The 16074-nt window shown below is 46.7% G+C and overlaps 1 protein-coding gene across 1 annotated transcript in view; it reads left to right on the forward strand.

Annotated features, from left to right (window-relative positions):
* The window catches only part of GARS1 (glycyl-tRNA synthetase 1), a 29050-nt gene extending 16139 nt beyond the window's left edge, over positions 1–12911 (forward strand). The window contains exons 10-17 of the mRNA XM_087731299.1: positions 465–629; positions 3547–3654; positions 4191–4336; positions 6181–6266; positions 8465–8574; positions 9975–10068; positions 10981–11171; positions 12560–12911. Coding sequence (XP_087587425.1) covers positions 465–629; positions 3547–3654; positions 4191–4336; positions 6181–6266; positions 8465–8574; positions 9975–10068; positions 10981–11171; positions 12560–12685 — 1026 coding nt within the window. The 3' untranslated portion in view covers positions 12686–12911. The remainder of the gene's footprint in view (positions 1–464; positions 630–3546; positions 3655–4190; positions 4337–6180; positions 6267–8464; positions 8575–9974; positions 10069–10980; positions 11172–12559) is intronic.
* Positions 12912–16074: the final 3163 nt, after the last annotated feature.

A 16074-nucleotide genomic window follows, 5' to 3' on the forward strand; every position in this document is an offset into this window, starting at 1 on the left:
AAACAAACAAACAAAAAAAAAAACAAAAAGCAAACAAACAAAAAAAGGCAAAAAAAAAGAACACCACCTCCCTGTTGTATTGCAGCTGTGAACTGTAGGGTACAGCGGCTGGGGGCTCCTGAGCCATAACTGCAATTCCCGTGCGGTGTTGCAATACCAGTCACCGCATTGTTGGATACAGCAGGGTATTTTCAGGGCATATTCTTCAGAGACAGTTAGTGATGAGTCCTAGAGTAATAGTAACTTACTGTTTTGTTCAGATGGAGATACTACCAGTGGCACTAGGTGAATTTGAAAAGATGTAATAGTTTCAGGGGAGACATAGTACTTTATCACAGGCAGCTGCAAGAAGTTCTGTCTGTAACATGTCAGGTTGTCTGCAGAACTGCAACAGATCGTGACTTTGCTTCCTGAGGAATTAATGTCTATCTGTTTTTTTTTCTTCCTGCTTTTTCCCTTTCCAGGGTGTGATCAATAACTCCGTTCTCGGTTACTTCATTGGCAGAATCTACCTCTTCCTTACAAAGGTCGGTGTATCCCCAGAGAAGCTGCGCTTCCGACAGCATATGGAGAATGAGATGGCTCATTATGCCTGTGACTGCTGGGACGCAGAGTCCAAAACATCGTATGTAAGTGGCAAAGTGAAACAGCAAGTGGCGCTCCTTATCAGATCTGTTGATAGCGCGGGAAGGGGCTCTGTTTTATTTCTTGGTTTTTAAAACTAGGGCTATGAGTCTGATGTTTCTGTCCAGCCCCGTGTTGGTGTAAACATGCTTACTGCAGTGGAAGTATTCTGAATCCAGGACTAAGGGGACAGGTCAGCTCCCTGCAGTGGGCTTGCACGAAGTTTATGAACTGTTCATGCTTGTTTGTAGGTCCATGCTTCAGACTCCTTTGGTGGAGCCTGAAGTTGCCTGTGGACATTGTGCTGGTCGAATTTCATCTGGAATTAAAGGAAAGGTCTTGGTGCTTTCCAAAGACTATAACCCCTGTGACAGCAGTGGGGAAAGATTTATAGAATCATAGAATCGTTAAGGTTGGAAAAGACCCTTAAGATCATCGAGTCCAACTGTTAACCTATCACTGCCAAGTCCACCACTAAACCACGTACTCGAGCACCACGTCTACCCTTCTTTTAAATCCCTCCAGGGATGGGGACTCAACCCCTTCCCTGGGCAGCCTGTGCCAGTGCCTGACTACCCTCTCAATGAAGAAGTTTTTCCTAATATCCAACCTAAACTTCCCCTGGCGCAGCTTGAGGCCATTTCCTCTCATACTAAGATTTGCTTTGCTGGAGGTGTTATTCCAGGGCAGATTCCTTCCTGCTAGAATGCTTGCTCTTCCTTTCCCACTTCCAAGCTATGAGAAATGAGAGTTCACTCCGGCCAGTTCAGACAGCTGGTGCTGGGAAAAATTTCCCAAGGACTTTTTATCTTCCTGCTGAGTCACTAAGAGCTTTTCAGTTCAGGCCTTGTTGGGTGCTTTGTTTTTCTCTTAGATTGTTGCCTGGATTTTGAAAAATGTGTCTTTTCTTTCTTTCAGGTGAACCAGCAGTAGATAGTTAGGGGTGAGGCTCTTAGACTTATTTTAGATCCTCTTGCAGAGCTGTCAGCCTCTTCAGTTAAGTCTCAGTCCAGTATGTCAGCTGGAATGATGGTTTCAAAAGAAATCTATGAGAAGGCATAGTAACTAGACTGTGTTGATTATGAAGTCATTCGCCCCATAAGGGTACAGAATCTACTTTTTAGGTGGAATCTGAGTTTAAAAAAAAAAAAAAAGTTATTTCATTATGAAGCACATGCTCTTCTGCCTAGTTAGCAGTTAGTTTCCAGGGAGTCTGGGGTATGTGCAGATCCCTGAAAATATCTAGAGAACTCTGTGTGGTCTAGTTCCAATAAAGGATCGAAAGATTGAAGGGATTTTGCTGAGGTCTGTGGGGTTAGTGTGTGACATTGCAGTGACCCTCATATGAGTAGACCCCATCCATGGTCCTGACCAGTTTGATAGCCAAACTGGTAGCGTGCTCAGCCCAAAGGTGTCCACACAGGGAATGGGGCAAGGCTTCAGATGGTTCAGACAGCCTTATTTATGGGCAGGGAGAACCTCCTGCAACGTAGGGCTGAGGAGATTGTGTGTGGTTGGTAGGTTTTGTCCATGTGGGTTTTTTGGTTTTGTGTTGGTTGGTTGGTTTTTTTTCTCTCTTTTAAGGAGCTGAAACAGGCTTATCACTAGTGATATTTCATTACAGCTAGTTAGAGCAACAGCAGCCAGTAAAATTCCACCAAATTGAAGGTGGGGAAAAAAAAATTCCTGCAGCTTGGATGAGTGATTTGTCTTCATATAGAAAAGACCTGTAGAAGTGATTGAAGGAATGACTTCCTCTGAATGTAGCTAGCTGACTTCCATAAGTCCACAGCTTCTTTTCCCAGCCACCCCAAAACAGGCTGGACATGTGTGGGTCACCCCACGTAAATAAGATTAATAAACTTTGCAAGCCTTGTCATGGATCAGGATGACACTCACAGAGCAGTATATCCAACAGCCTAACCCAGAGGTGAAGACAGCAATCCCAGGGGCGTGACAAAACCGCCTTGTGAGCTAGACTCATGCTTTGGTTTGTCACTTAACTCTGACCAAAAATGTGCATACCAACTTGCAGCACGCAGTTGTGAGAAGTTAACTGCACTGAATGGTTTAAAATCCATTCTATAAAGTTATTACCTAAACCTTCTGAGAAGTAGCTGTAGTACCCTAACGGTTTAATTTGTGTAAAAATTCCGCAAGATGTTTTGGACCACCATAGTTTTTCCAGCACAGGGGTTTCTTCTCTTCACGTACCTTTCCTGACACCCTGCTATATCACTGCAGACTGGAAATCCACGCAGCATCCAGCTGCCCATGTGTCCATGCTGATGTGACAGAGTGAATGCAAAGCAGTTGATGTGCCTTTTCTCATATGGGATCGTCTTTTAGAAAATCCAGGTGGTGGTTGTATTTGCTGCGAGTGTTGGAAGGCTTCATCAATTCCGTGTGTGTGAATGGTGTTGTGAGATCCCTCCTTGCCATACATGCTGAAATGTTGAAAGAAGTGCTTCCCTTGCCTATGATCTGTGTCTTAGTAGCTTGTAAGCCAGGTTTTCAGCCGTTCTGATGTGGCTGGTTGCCTGCTGTCTATTCTATACTGGCAGAGCAGTAAAGCCCCGAAGGCATGATATCTTCGTGTGCCTATAGCATGTGAGTGGTAGGACTGCGTGCTCTGGCCTCAGCCCCAAGCTATTGGCACAGTGCTGTGTTCTGCCAAGCCATGTGGAAAACCTGGCCCTGAACACAGGCACTGGTTAGATAACTGATCGTTTCCTCTGGAAACAAATGGAATCATTCAAATGAAGGAGCAACTAGTGAGTGAGGGCTGCTTATTGTAACAGAGCTAATTATGTAGAAAAAACAGTCATGGGAGCAGGGAGGGCTTAAGGGTGAATAAACATATTTGATGGTTAAGTGGACAAAAAAGTGAGTTGGTGAAAACTTCCACTGTTGTTTTTTCAGGGTTGGATTGAGATCGTTGGCTGCGCTGATCGTTCCTGCTATGACCTCTCCTGCCATGCCCGCGCCACCAAAGTTCCTCTTATAGCTGAGAAGCCTCTCAAAGAACCTATATCCTTTCAGAATAAACCAGATTCTCTTGAAGTGAAAAGCGATTTGACAGTGAGATGTCTTGGAGAGCTGTGCAGCTCTATTTTAAGTTATATCTGTGAATTCAACAGGGAAACCTAGAGCTACAGACCAGCATGACTTTGGGAAGTAAGCTGAAAAGAATTGAGCATGTGGGTGGCTTTACTCAGGTGCGCAAAGGGGTTTTACTATTGTGCTTGTTTTTTCTAGCTTAATGCTAAGCTCTGTTTTGACTGTGAAGCGTGGTTTAAATGTGAATGTGGCATTACGATCCTGGGTTACTCCATGTCGTTCCGTGGTTCTGCTGCTAGCTGTACTTGTAAAAAAAGTTGTATTCTTTCAAAATTTGTGACCCTCTGCCCTTCAGTATTTTTTGTTGTTCCTTTCCTCTCTTGGAGGGAAGTTCCTTAATCCAGTAGCAGAGGAGATTTCTTTGTGTTGCATAGCAATTAGCTTTGACATAGCAAAAGAACCAGGCCCTGCTTTCTGTCATCTCAAACTCCTTAACTGCTTCGTACAGAACAGTCAACATTGTTCAGTTTGAGGCAAATAAGGGAGCCATTGGCAAAGCTTATAAGAAGGATGCAAAGGTGGTGATGGAATACCTTTCCATGTGCGACGAGTGTTATGTCACTGAGATGGAGCAGCTGCTCAACGAGAAAGGGTGAGCTGGCTGTGTGTGCGTGGTACCATTCTCTGACACCTCTGATGAGGGTTCCCAAGGTGCTGCTGCATTAATTTGAGCCACCTGAAACAAGCTTCCTTGTGAGGGTAGGCTGAGTGGATCATCTGAAATGTTTTAGTGCTGTCCCTTCTGCCAAGTCATTGCTGGTCATCCATCAATATCTCTCTTGATTATACGCACATAAATGTGTAACCATGGTATTCAAATATTTGTTTATTTGCGTGGGAACGAGCTTAGTAGGATCATCCCATAAGAGAGACACCTCAGTGAAATGGGAAGTGTTTACCAGCTTCCCTGCTCTGGTTTGAGAGTTGACCAGGGCTGGCAGATGGTTTTGAACTTAATTTTAAAATTAATCAAATAATTCTGTGAGCGATGGAACAGAATAATTAAATGAGAGTGAGTATCCTCCGATGTTTAGTGATATGCTTTAGGACCTGTTACAGCGTTTGACTTATTAGGGCAGCAATTTGCATATTTTTCCTCGACCTGTCTGCCTACATTCCTAACACATGCAGCAACTGAAAATGTAAGATCTCTACAGTTGTCGAATCGGGTTGAAGCAGGCCAACAACTGTGTATGTTATGAGAAGGCTAATGGTGCAATAATAAAAAACAAGCTTTATTTCCTGCTTGAAATGGTACAAGGTGTAGGATTACTGAATACATTCCAGACTGGTAACATTTACATCTTTTGTTTTCTTTTTTCTTCTTTTTTTCCTCTGAGCTAAGATTTATTTCTTTTACATTTCTATGAATGTGAAAGTGTAGAAAAAAACAGTAGCACTCAAAATGGGGAGAGAAACTATTGCAGAATATGGTGATGTGTACACACATCAAAACCAGAAGAAAGTGAACTTAGTTGATCCAGAATCCCACTGAAATGATTCAGTAGATGAGTTATAAGCCGTATCCCGGGTTTGAATTGATAGTAGACTGCAAATCATGGCTGTGTTTAAACTCAGGATCTTGTTGTAGCTGCATTCAGAGCAAAGCCTTTATAAACTTCAGCCCATTTGGTATTGGGTCCAAATGCAGGTGATTAGCACATGCTTTTCTTCAACATGTTGGGTTTTGCATTACACCGATCTGAATGCTTCTGCCATTGCTGAGCACATGTTGACAGAGTCAGTATGTTAGACCTGCCTTTTATATGACTATGTTTGTATAAATCCACGATGTGAAGCCCTCAGGTTTACAGTAGCAGTTTTCTGTTAGGACGTACGATAATAAAGACATTTGGTTCCGTAAGCAGGATAGGTCAATGCAGCCTAAGGTCTCCTCGGCAAGGAGTGTGTGCTAGCTGCAAGTCAGCAAGGAGCAAGAGAAAGTAGTTGGAAGACCGTAATATCAAAAGCTTTAGAACTAAGCAATAAAATAACTGTGCTGTATCCTCCCCTTTGTTTGGTATCTGTGAAAATGCACAGCACCTTCTGACACAACTCGGTTTTCATGAGAAGTCCGTCCGCTGGAGCAGCTGTACAGTTTGCAGCAAGCTCCTGTTTTGTGTGCCTCCCTCTTTTTCTTTTGATGTATATGCTTCATCCTGAGATTCTTCCATTTCCTAATTGAGTTTGCTTCAGGCTGTTAACCACAACGAAGTTCACTGTGATTATGAAGATGGTTGCTTTTAATGTAGATGTAGTAATTTTATTATTAACATAAATTTCTTTTAATGGGTATGCCACATGTTTCTTTGATCTCTGGGATTTGCCCTGGCTTCTATCATCCCGCTCTTAAAGCCAACCAACCAATGCAATTAAGGAAATATAACTTGTTTATTTATTGCTGTAGTATTTAAATGACTTCTTTTTCCTTTGCAGGGAATTCACTGTTGAAACTGAAGGGAAAACTTTTAAATTAACAAAGGACATGGTTACTGTGAAGAGATTTCAGAAAACATTACATGGTAAATTTGTGTCTTTGTTTGATCGTCAAAAATAAGAGGCACATCAGGATACACTTTGAATGTCAACTTTATTCGTTGCGTTGTCCTGTTAGTATTGTACAGTGGCACAGGAAAAATACCGAACATTATTTCCTTGAAATCCAACAATTTAAGAGAATTGGAAAGCTTTCACACAGCAGTGGAATTTCATTGACCATTGACACAGGCCTGTCTGCCCGCTTCTCGCCTAGTCTGTTCAGTAACCCCTTTAATAGACTTTGGGTGGCATATTATATTCATGCTGCTTCAGTTGCGTATTCTAGGATTTGCAAGGTCCCACGTGGTGCTGAGAACCAGCTGCTGTAGTGATGGAGGAGCTGGGGAAAGTGCACCAGCTTTGGGAGCTTTCATCTTCATTGCAGTGCAGCAGATGGGTTGTAGCAGTCTGTTGGTAGGGCTGTAGGCAGATCTCTGTGCTCAGAGCTCCTGTTGTCACTCCGCTGCCTGGAGTCAAGTCTTCCAGCATCTACCAGCTCGCCAGGCTGCCGTGCTGACCAGACTCTTCAAGCTGACAAGTCCTGTCATTTCCTCTGGTAGTCGATAATCACATCAGCTTCGGTCAGCGACTGCATCTCCGCAGAGCTTTTGTCCTGATGTGGGAAATGGGGCTAGAAGGTAACTTTCCAACATGCACGGATTTAGTTCCTCAAAGAAGCCTTGTCTTTCCAGCCAGCTCTGTAAGCGCCTCACCCAAGGTCGTTTGGGAAGTCTTTGACAGAGCTGGAGACTGAGGTAGATTTTTCCCCAGTTCATACTGTAACTAGTGGATCATCCTGCCCTAGGCTGGGAACATGATAAATGCTCCTAGGAAGGAGTAGAGCAGCTCGTAGCATGTGCAGAATATTTTTGTTCTTGCAGCTGCTGAGCCTTCGAGATGTCCAGGTGTCTTGCACTCAGCACATGCTGCTGCTGTGCCAGGCTTTGCTTTGTCACAACTTCAAAGAAGGAATCAGAGTTGCAACTGTTGGTGATTGTAGTATTGCTGGGGGCCAGCAGGTAGAACCCCGGTTGCTGGTTTTCCTTTAAATTTGTGCATTTGGCAGTTTGGCTGCTGTCTACAAGCAGGAGGCAAAGCTTATGGTTTCCCTCTCTCTTGTCTTGAAAACTGGTTGGTCAATGCACAAATAAAACAAGACCATCCTTTTGGAAGGTAAAGTCCCACCCCGGGTGAGGTGCATAATTGAAGAGGATTGGCTCTCTAGGCACATAGAGTGGGAGGCAAGTCAGGGTGGAGAACTGGATTCTGCCCTTGATTTTCAAAAGCAACTGATGCCTGTAATTGTTGTTTCTTCTCCAGTTGCTATCCAGGCTTCTTCTAAAAAGCTGCACTGTCTGAGCAGGGCAGCTGTCCACTGAGCTCCTTTCATACACGGAGGGGAGGACGAGGAAAAAGCCTCTTTGACAGATGTGTGGCAAGGATTGGAGAGAATGACGGGTATATAATAACGTAGCACGTCACGTCTTCTCAGAATTTTCGCAAACACTGATGAGTTGATCCTTGTTCTTTCCCACTCTTGTGATACGTTGCAGGGGGATGGAGAATAGGGAGGGTGGCAGCACTGAAGCAGGCAGCTGAATGACTGAAGAATATGGAGGGAGACTTTGCTGGAATTTGAGTGGGATCTGAAGCTCCATGTTTCTCTGCTCAAACTGCTGGGTACTGAGGCCGTGTCTGTACGTTAAACCAAAGTGGGACAGAGATTGAGCATTACCCTGCCGTCATCCAGGCTGTTTAATTGTTAGCATATTCCCTGGCACAGTTTTGGTCTATGCCAAGTAGCGCTCTCCCAGACAATGCCTGGACATGGTTTGTGGCTTGGTGTGGAGCAGGGACTGTTCCCAGTGAACAGTTTGGATGAGGCTTCGCTGTTGTGAAGTGGAAGAGGGTTTATCTGCATGGATGCAAGTTGTGCTGTTTGCTCTCAGGGCCAGAGAAGGGGCCCCGACTTATTATTTACAGCCGAAATACATTCTATATGTGGACTAAGTCCAAATGTCTACTTCAGGTATTTGTATTTAGATCAGAAATGTTTAACCTTTTATTTCCATATGCTACATGTAATCAGAACTTCTGAGGAGAAAGGCAGCTTCAGTAAACACATCTTTTTTTTGTGTATAAATTCTTCTTTAATGATGCTGTGGGTTCTTTTGTATTCCAGTGGAAGAAATCATCCCAAATGTAATTGAACCCTCATTTGGTATTGGGAGGATCATGTACACAGTGTTTGAACACACATTCCAGATCCGGGAAGGAGACGAGCAGAGAACGGTGAGCTTTCCTGTGGCTGGGCCTCAGCTTAAAACCAGCTGCAAGCCTTTGCCTTTCCCTAACATCCAGGAGAAGGACTAAAATAAGTCTGCACAATACACAGTAGAGATGGGAAAACCCAGGTGGGCTGTTGAATTGCTGTTTTTGCCAGCACACGTGTCATTTATACGTGCGCACTGAGAGCAGTCTGGGGCTGTGTGTGCATGAGGCTCATGCTGTATTACTGGCAAGGGGGTGAGAAATTCCTCCTTCTGGATTCACACTTGGCAATGTCCCGTCACTCAGAGAAAGGCATCTCTTCAGTCTTTTATTTCCTCTCTCTTTGCTGCTTTTTCTGGAATCATAGTTCTGTGCAGCAAGATGGACAATAGACTTAACTGTTTCCTCAGTCCCCCGTGAAATTCAACCTTCTCTGATTCTGGGCATCCCTAAAATCTTGGCCTGAAACTTCGCTCTAGCCAGGGACCAGAGGGAAGCGTGTGTTACATACAGACCGCCAGCCTCTTCCAGCCGGTGCCCAAATGGTGATGCTCTGCACCCTTGCTGGTGACCCATGGGAAGCTGGCTGTAAACTTGATGCTGGCTCCTGTTTCTGGCTGCTAGGCTGTGTTTACAAAAAGAAAAATAACAGCGCTCCTTAGTGTCTGGTTGTCACAGGATGTGATACAATTATGAGTGGGGGGAACAGGATTCAGGAGCCCAGAATTAGGACACAGTTGATTTTCAATCACAAACTGCTCATGAAGTCTAAAATACTGGACTTATCTTCCTTCTAGTACCCATTTACTTTCTGTGTAGCCTGGGCTGCTCTATATTGTGGTACGTCTGAATTGCATTACTTCTGTACCCTTACAGGTCTTGCTGATTGCCAGGAAGGACTTGCCCCCCCCCCGCCGCCTTTTGGCACATTTTCCTTTTCTGAGGGTGTCTGTGGAGGGCTCTGAAAACCTTTGAGCTGCCTATGCTCTGTGTGTGTGGAGTCTCGTGTGTGTGTGGAGTCTCTGTGGGAATCAAACAGGGAGTGAGACGACTGTGAGAACCCTTCCCTTTAGACTGTGCATAAGACTGAATCTCCTGGAAAGACCCCTCTACCCTTCATTTTTCTGTAATTCAAATGAGGTTCACTTACTTCAGGGAGGGCTCTGGTAAACATCTTTTGGTGGGAGGTAACGATTAGCTGTCAGGAGGGAGCAGAGGGCAGCTGCAGAAAATCAATCTTGCTTTAGCAGGGCGAGGTGTTAACTGCTGGAGCCCTGAATGCTAATGTCTTACAGAAAGCCAGCTACTCCCCTGGAACAGTCACCCTGCTTCCAACCTCAGTCAGAGCTTATTCTCGCCTCCTAAGAATCTGGCCTAACCATTAAACTTGTATTTATTTGTGCTTTTTCTTTTTTCTTTAGTTCTTCAGCTTCCCAGCTGTTGTAGCACCGTTCAAGTGCTCCGTTCTTCCTCTGAGCCAGAATCAGGAATTCATGCCTTTCGTCAAGGAATTATGTAAGTGTATTAAGCACTGTGGCTCCAGTGGGCATGTGCACCTGGAGGAGAGGTTTCTTCCTCAGTACTGCAGGGAGAAAATAGCACTGGGATCGTGTGGCTCTCACGTGTGCAAAGGCAGAGCCATTGAACTGAACAGCTGGGTGCGTTGGTATCAGTCAGCTTTGGGTATCTATCAAACTCTTCAGTCTAGCCTCAAAACACCCAACTCCCTGCCCTTCCCCATGTTGGTTTGCAGTGTAAAAGACGTTTCTTTTTTTCCTTCGGTGTCAAAAAGAAATCTTTCCCACTGCTTAGGCGAAGCTGTCAGGAGCAGTGGGTTTTTGTGTGGGCTTTGTTTTGTTTTGTTTCTTTTTTTTGAATAAAGTTCTTTTCTTCGCCCTTGTTGGCCAGCTAATTTATTGAATCGGTCCCAGAGCTGCTGAGCCTCCAAGCATTCTGTCAAAATGCCCCCTGGTACCATCTAAAAGTGAATACGTGAAGGATAGGCACATAGGCTGCATGTCAGACAGTGCCTTTTGCTCTCGGCATCGGTTCTGCTCCAGACCTCACCTCCCCGTGCTGGACATGCCCCTGCACACGTGTAAGGCTGGCGTGTTTTTGAGTTAAAGCGGAGTTGTGGGACTGCAATGACAGGTTGAAGAAGTTGGTGACTTTGCTCTTCGGGTGAGAGTTGAGTGATGCAATGTGGAGAGCTGTGGGGTGGGTTTGAGCTTGTAGTCTTGGCAGGGACTGGAACACTGCATCTTCTGCCAAAATAAAAATGAGGGGGTCTGATGCTGCTTGAAACCAAGACGCATGGTGCCTCGCTTCAGGTAGTGCCATGAGGGTATGGGAGGCCACTGCTAGGATGGTGTTGCCTGCTGCGTATGTAATGAGTCCTGGTGATCCCTCCTTCTCTGCTTCTTGCAGCTGAAGCACTCACCAGGAACGGCATCTCTCACAAGGTGGATGATTCCTCTGGATCCATCGGTCGGCGCTACGCCAGGACTGACGAGATTGGCGTGGCCTTCGGGATTACGATCGACTTCGACACCGTTAACCGGACGCCTCACACTGCCACCCTGAGAGACCGCGACTCGATGCGCCAGATTCGAGCCGAGGTAAAGGGCAGGCAGATGGGTTTGGCTGCTGACAGAGCCAACTCTGTTTCTTATGGGCTAGGGGAGAGCGTTAGCTGCTATTTCTGATCCAGCCATGACTCTGGGCTCTGTGGGAGCTGCCTCCAGCTCTCGTAGGCAATTTAGCTATTCTGAGAAATCCCCAGGGAAGAGATACTGGTCAAACAGAAGATGCCGGTCCTGCTGCTGAAGTGAGGAGAGGCTTTTGTTTTCCTGGAATGCAGAGGTGTTGATCTTACTCGAAAGCCATGCCTTGTGCTGATTGCACTGCTCTGTAGAGTGCCTCTTTCCAAGTGAAGGCTGCTGAGTAAATGCATTTGCTGGGTCATGTCTGGCTTCTAAAGGCAGGGCTCCTCTGAATCCACAGGCACCAAAAGGCAGGAGATCTTTGCCTACTACAGGCTGGCTGGCAGAGCACAGCGCAGACATGACTCCTCAAAGCTTGCTTCTTGCCGGTGTTGCCTGTGCAGCGCCAGTGAAGCTGGTGAGCCATTGCCCAAGAGTCACACCTGCCCTAAGCAGGCTCTGCCAGTACAGCCGTAATACAGAGACTGGAGCAGCAAACCTCCCCGTGGCGGTCCCATTGCCTGTGAGCAAAACCCGCTCAGAGCTGCGGACACGCAGTCTCAGCACCTCTGTCGTGCCCTTCTCTCCCTGGCCCCCACCAGGAACACAGCTGGGCTCCTGTAGGAGGAGAAGTTAGTGCTGATCTGCGAGGCGGAGTTGTTCTAGCTCCGCTCTGTGCAAAAGCATCTGTCCTGCTTGGGGCTGCTGAGCTGGCTGTGGGTTTGGTTTGGCATAACAGGCAGCGCCAGCTCCTCAGGGCACCCATCTGTCTCTGTATCACCTGGATGACCTCCCACTGCTGAGCAGCAGAGATGAGACTTTGTTACCCTTCAATTTCTGCAAATTTTCTAGTTTCTCTAGCTGACCCTTCGCACCATGACAGTGTGCTATGAGGAGCAAAGAAAAGGCAATTGGCAGCTTCTTTTATGCTGGTCTTACAGTAAGTAGGGCCTGGCTAAATCCTGGCTTACAGCATCTTTTGGATGTGTGTATTTTCTGTCCCTTCCAAAACGGTAACATAACACTACCAGGGATGAACCTCGTTGTGGTCCACCACAGGGACAATTGCATTTCCTGCGTGGGTCACCCTGAATAACTGAGCAATTTGCTGAGATGACACAGACTGTGATTTAAGATGTCCTCCTAGTTAATCGTTTTTTCTCCCCAAAAATGATCTTGCAAGAAGATATCTTGCACCTGTGCTGTTGCTGATGTAAAAATTACCTGTGTTCCCCAAGTATCCAACAGAGCAACTTGGTTCTGAGGGCTTCGTGTTTCATATGTCTTTGTGACTTTGCCTGCAGATCTCTGAACTTCCTGCCATCATTCGTGACCTGGCGAACGGTTATCTAACTTGGGCTGACGTTGAGGCAAAATATCCACAATTTGAGGGACAAGAGACTGGCAAAAAGGACACAATAGAGGAATAAAGAAAAGGACCCGAAGGAAAATCCCGTCAAATGTCCACTTTTTACTGTTCATGTTAATATGAAATAAACTTATCATGTATTATTCAAAGCTGCATTGTTTGTGCACACAGGGACTATTTGGTTTTTTTTTTTCCTCAATTGCTGCCCGAATTTAACTTTAAAAACTGAAATAATTGCAGTCCAAGTTAAAGGTGTTATGAATAAAAACGCCATTATCTATGCCTGCTTCTCTGTGTTCATGCAGCCTTGTACTTTCTTCAGAAATGTCTTTTTTTTTTTTCTTCTTTTTTTTTTTTTTTCCCCCTCCTGCTTATGGCTGTGGGTATTACAGGTTTATTACAGTCCCTCATGATGTTAGGGACCGTACACCCTTTCATCTGGGTTCGGATCACCTCGGACTCTTGTGCAAGATGGTACTAGTTGCTTGGCCTCATGTTTATGAAGGGATGATCACGGTGTCAGTCTTCCTTTCACCATCGCACAGTGCTTTGAGCCACTGCCTTAAGAGATGGGTTCAGTGCTTTCTTTTGGCTGCAGGTGTTTAATACCTGTTTCTGCAGAATTAGAAACATTTGCATGCAGCAGAACAGAGAGGGGATGGAAAATCCTGTTCTAGTTCTTGCTCTTGCTTGGCATGGTTGGATTGCGTGGCTGAGGGAGTGAGGAGTGTGGAGAGCAGGAGCACTGGCAGGGTCACTTTTTCATGAAGTGTCTTCTGGCAGCAAGGACTGAAACCGGAGATTGCCCTAAGCGGGTGGGAAAATGATGAGAGGGCTGGAACACCTCTGCTGTGAGGAAAGGCTGAGAGAGCTGGGGTTGTTCAGCCTGGAGAAGAGAAGGCTGCGGGGAGACCTGATTGCTTGGGGAGGAGTGGCTGGAGAGCTGCCTGGTGGAAAAAGACCTGGGGGTGTTGGTTGACAGCTGGCTAAATATGAGCCAGCAGTGTGCCCAGGTGGCCAAGAGGGCCAATGGCATCCTGGCCTGTATCAGGAATAGTGTGGCCAGCAGGACCAGGGAGGTGACAGTGCCCAGTGACAGTACAGACTCTGCACTGGTGAGGCCGCACCTCGAGTGCTGTGTTCAGTGTTGGGCCCCTCACTCCTAGAAGGACATTGAGGTGCTGGAGCGTGGCCAGAGAAGGGCAACGAAGCTGGTGAAGGGTCTGGAGCACAAGGCTTATGAGGAGCGGCTGAGGGAGCTGGGGTTGTTCAGCCTGGAGAAGAGGAGGCTGAGGGGAGACCTTATCGCTCTCTACAACTGCCTGAAAGGAGGCTGTAGCGAGGTGGGGGTTGGTCTCTTCTCCCCAGTAACAAGCGATGGGATGAGAGGAAACGGCCTCAAGCTGCGCCAGGGCAGGTTTAGGTTGGATATTAGGAAAAACTTCTTCACGGAAAGGGCAGTCAGGCACTGGCACAGGCTGCCCAGGGAAGTGGTTGAGTCCCCATCCCTGGAGGTATTTAAAAGCCGGGTAGATGTGGTGCTTAGGGACATGGTTTAGTGGTGGGCTTGGCAGTGCTGGGTTAACAGTTGGACTTAATGATCTTAAGGGTCTTTTCCAACCTTAACGATTCTATGATTCTAGGATTGCAGCCTTTGAGTACTTAAAGGGGGCCTACAAGAAAGATGGGGACAGAGTTTTTAGCAGGGCCTGTACCGATAGGACAAGGGGGAATGGTTTTAAACTAAAAGAGGGGAGATTCAGACTAGATATAAGGCAGAAATTTTTTACAATGAGGGTGGTGAAACACTGGCACAGGTTGCCCAGAGAGGTGGTAGATGCCCCATCCTTGGAAACGTTCAAGGCCAGGCTGGATGGGGCTCTGAGCCACCTGATCTGGTTGTAGATGTCCCTGCCCATGGCAGGGGGGATGGACTGGATGGCCTGTAGAGGTCCCTTCCATCCCAAAGCATTCTGTGATTCTATGAAAAGAGCCAGGTACCCTTTGACTTTCCTGGGCACTGGAGAAATTCAAGCCCCTGCGCTGGCAGTGCCTTACTGCAGCGGGAGGTGGGAATGGCACCGTAGTGTTTGGGGAGCACTGAACCCTGCCTGACCCAGACCAGTTAAGAGACTACTTGTGTTTTAGGCTCTCATCCCACTAAAAAGCAGAGAGGTCTTGTCTCCTTCCATGTCATTTCCTCTCAGCCTGCTCAGATGTCCTCTAGGCCTTGGAGAGGGCTCTGGTACGGCCATCACAGGTGTTTCCATCCCTGGGCTAGAAACCTCTGCTTCAGAGAGCAGGGAAGCATCCTCCTCCAAGCTGTTGCTTGGGTTTAGAACACTCATTTAAAGACAAGTTAGAAAACATGAACTCCAGCGCTGTGCTGGACGTGGGTGACAGGAGATCTGCCAGGGTAGGTGATGTCCCGGTGGCAGAGCAGGCACGGCGCAGCTGCGGGGAGCGCGGGCAGCAGGCAGGGCTGTGGGCCGTCACCTCTCCCCGGCGGCTGGCTCCCAGGAGGGGCTCCCACAGGGCTCAATTTCTATTTCTGCAGGGGAAGCCGAGCTGGAAATCGTTGTGCTGGCTGGGTCTTCTGCACATCTGCAAGAGCTCTCTTTAAAACATGACTGCAAACGATGCTGTGCAGTGAAATCAAATGATGACCTGAGAGCTTTAGCCAAAATAATAGCTAATAATAAATTCCTCTGAATCACAGAGCCTTAGATATGAAATAAATGGGATGCTCTTGAGAGTCTGTGATCTGATGCCCTAAAAAACTCCCAAAATTCCCAGTGGGGAGAAGCAAAATTGAGTGTTTCGATGTTTCGAACCTGAGCAGAGTAGCTGCAGGTTGCAATTCACCTGCCTGCCCTTGCCCGTCTGTCCCTGATAACGAAATCTGAGGCCTGATCCCCACTTTTCTTCAGCCCTGGCGTAAATAAGACATCTGTCACTTCTGCCTCTGTCAGCTGAAGGTGCATAAACCTCTTCTAAGAAGCTTTAGCTGCGTTAGAGCCTTGCATAAGCAGGTCTGATGCTCAGAGAGGGAAGGCTTTAAAAAAAGGGATGCAGAATAGGATGCCTGAAAACCTCAGCTGATTCGTGTGACTGGAAGCTGCTTTCTCCGCGCTAGCGGCTGATACCTTTTCCAGATTGGCAGGCAAACAGTAATTAGTGAATGTTTCTGAGTAATTTCCTTTAGTTTTAGCTAAACTTCTGCGGAAGCAGATGGATCGGGGGCATTGGAGAGGGAGGGGCAGACGCAGGCGGGGAGGGTGGTGGTTTCACCGTGCCCACAAATCACTGTGCTGCTGATTTTGTTTTGCTTTGCTGGGCTTGGTTGCATGAATTCATCCTGGTGGTGACAGCAGGCATGCGGTCACCACTTTCAATCGTCCTTTTTCTCCTCAAACTGCATCCTTGAGTTAAACTGGCAGGTTTATGGGT

The sequence above is a fragment of the Nipponia nippon genome, unplaced genomic scaffold (genome assembly GCF_047370975.1).
Source record: "Nipponia nippon isolate SJK-2023a ecotype South Korea unplaced genomic scaffold, ASM4737097v1 scaffold_1, whole genome shotgun sequence".
NCBI lineage: Eukaryota > Metazoa > Chordata > Aves > Pelecaniformes > Threskiornithidae > Nipponia > Nipponia nippon.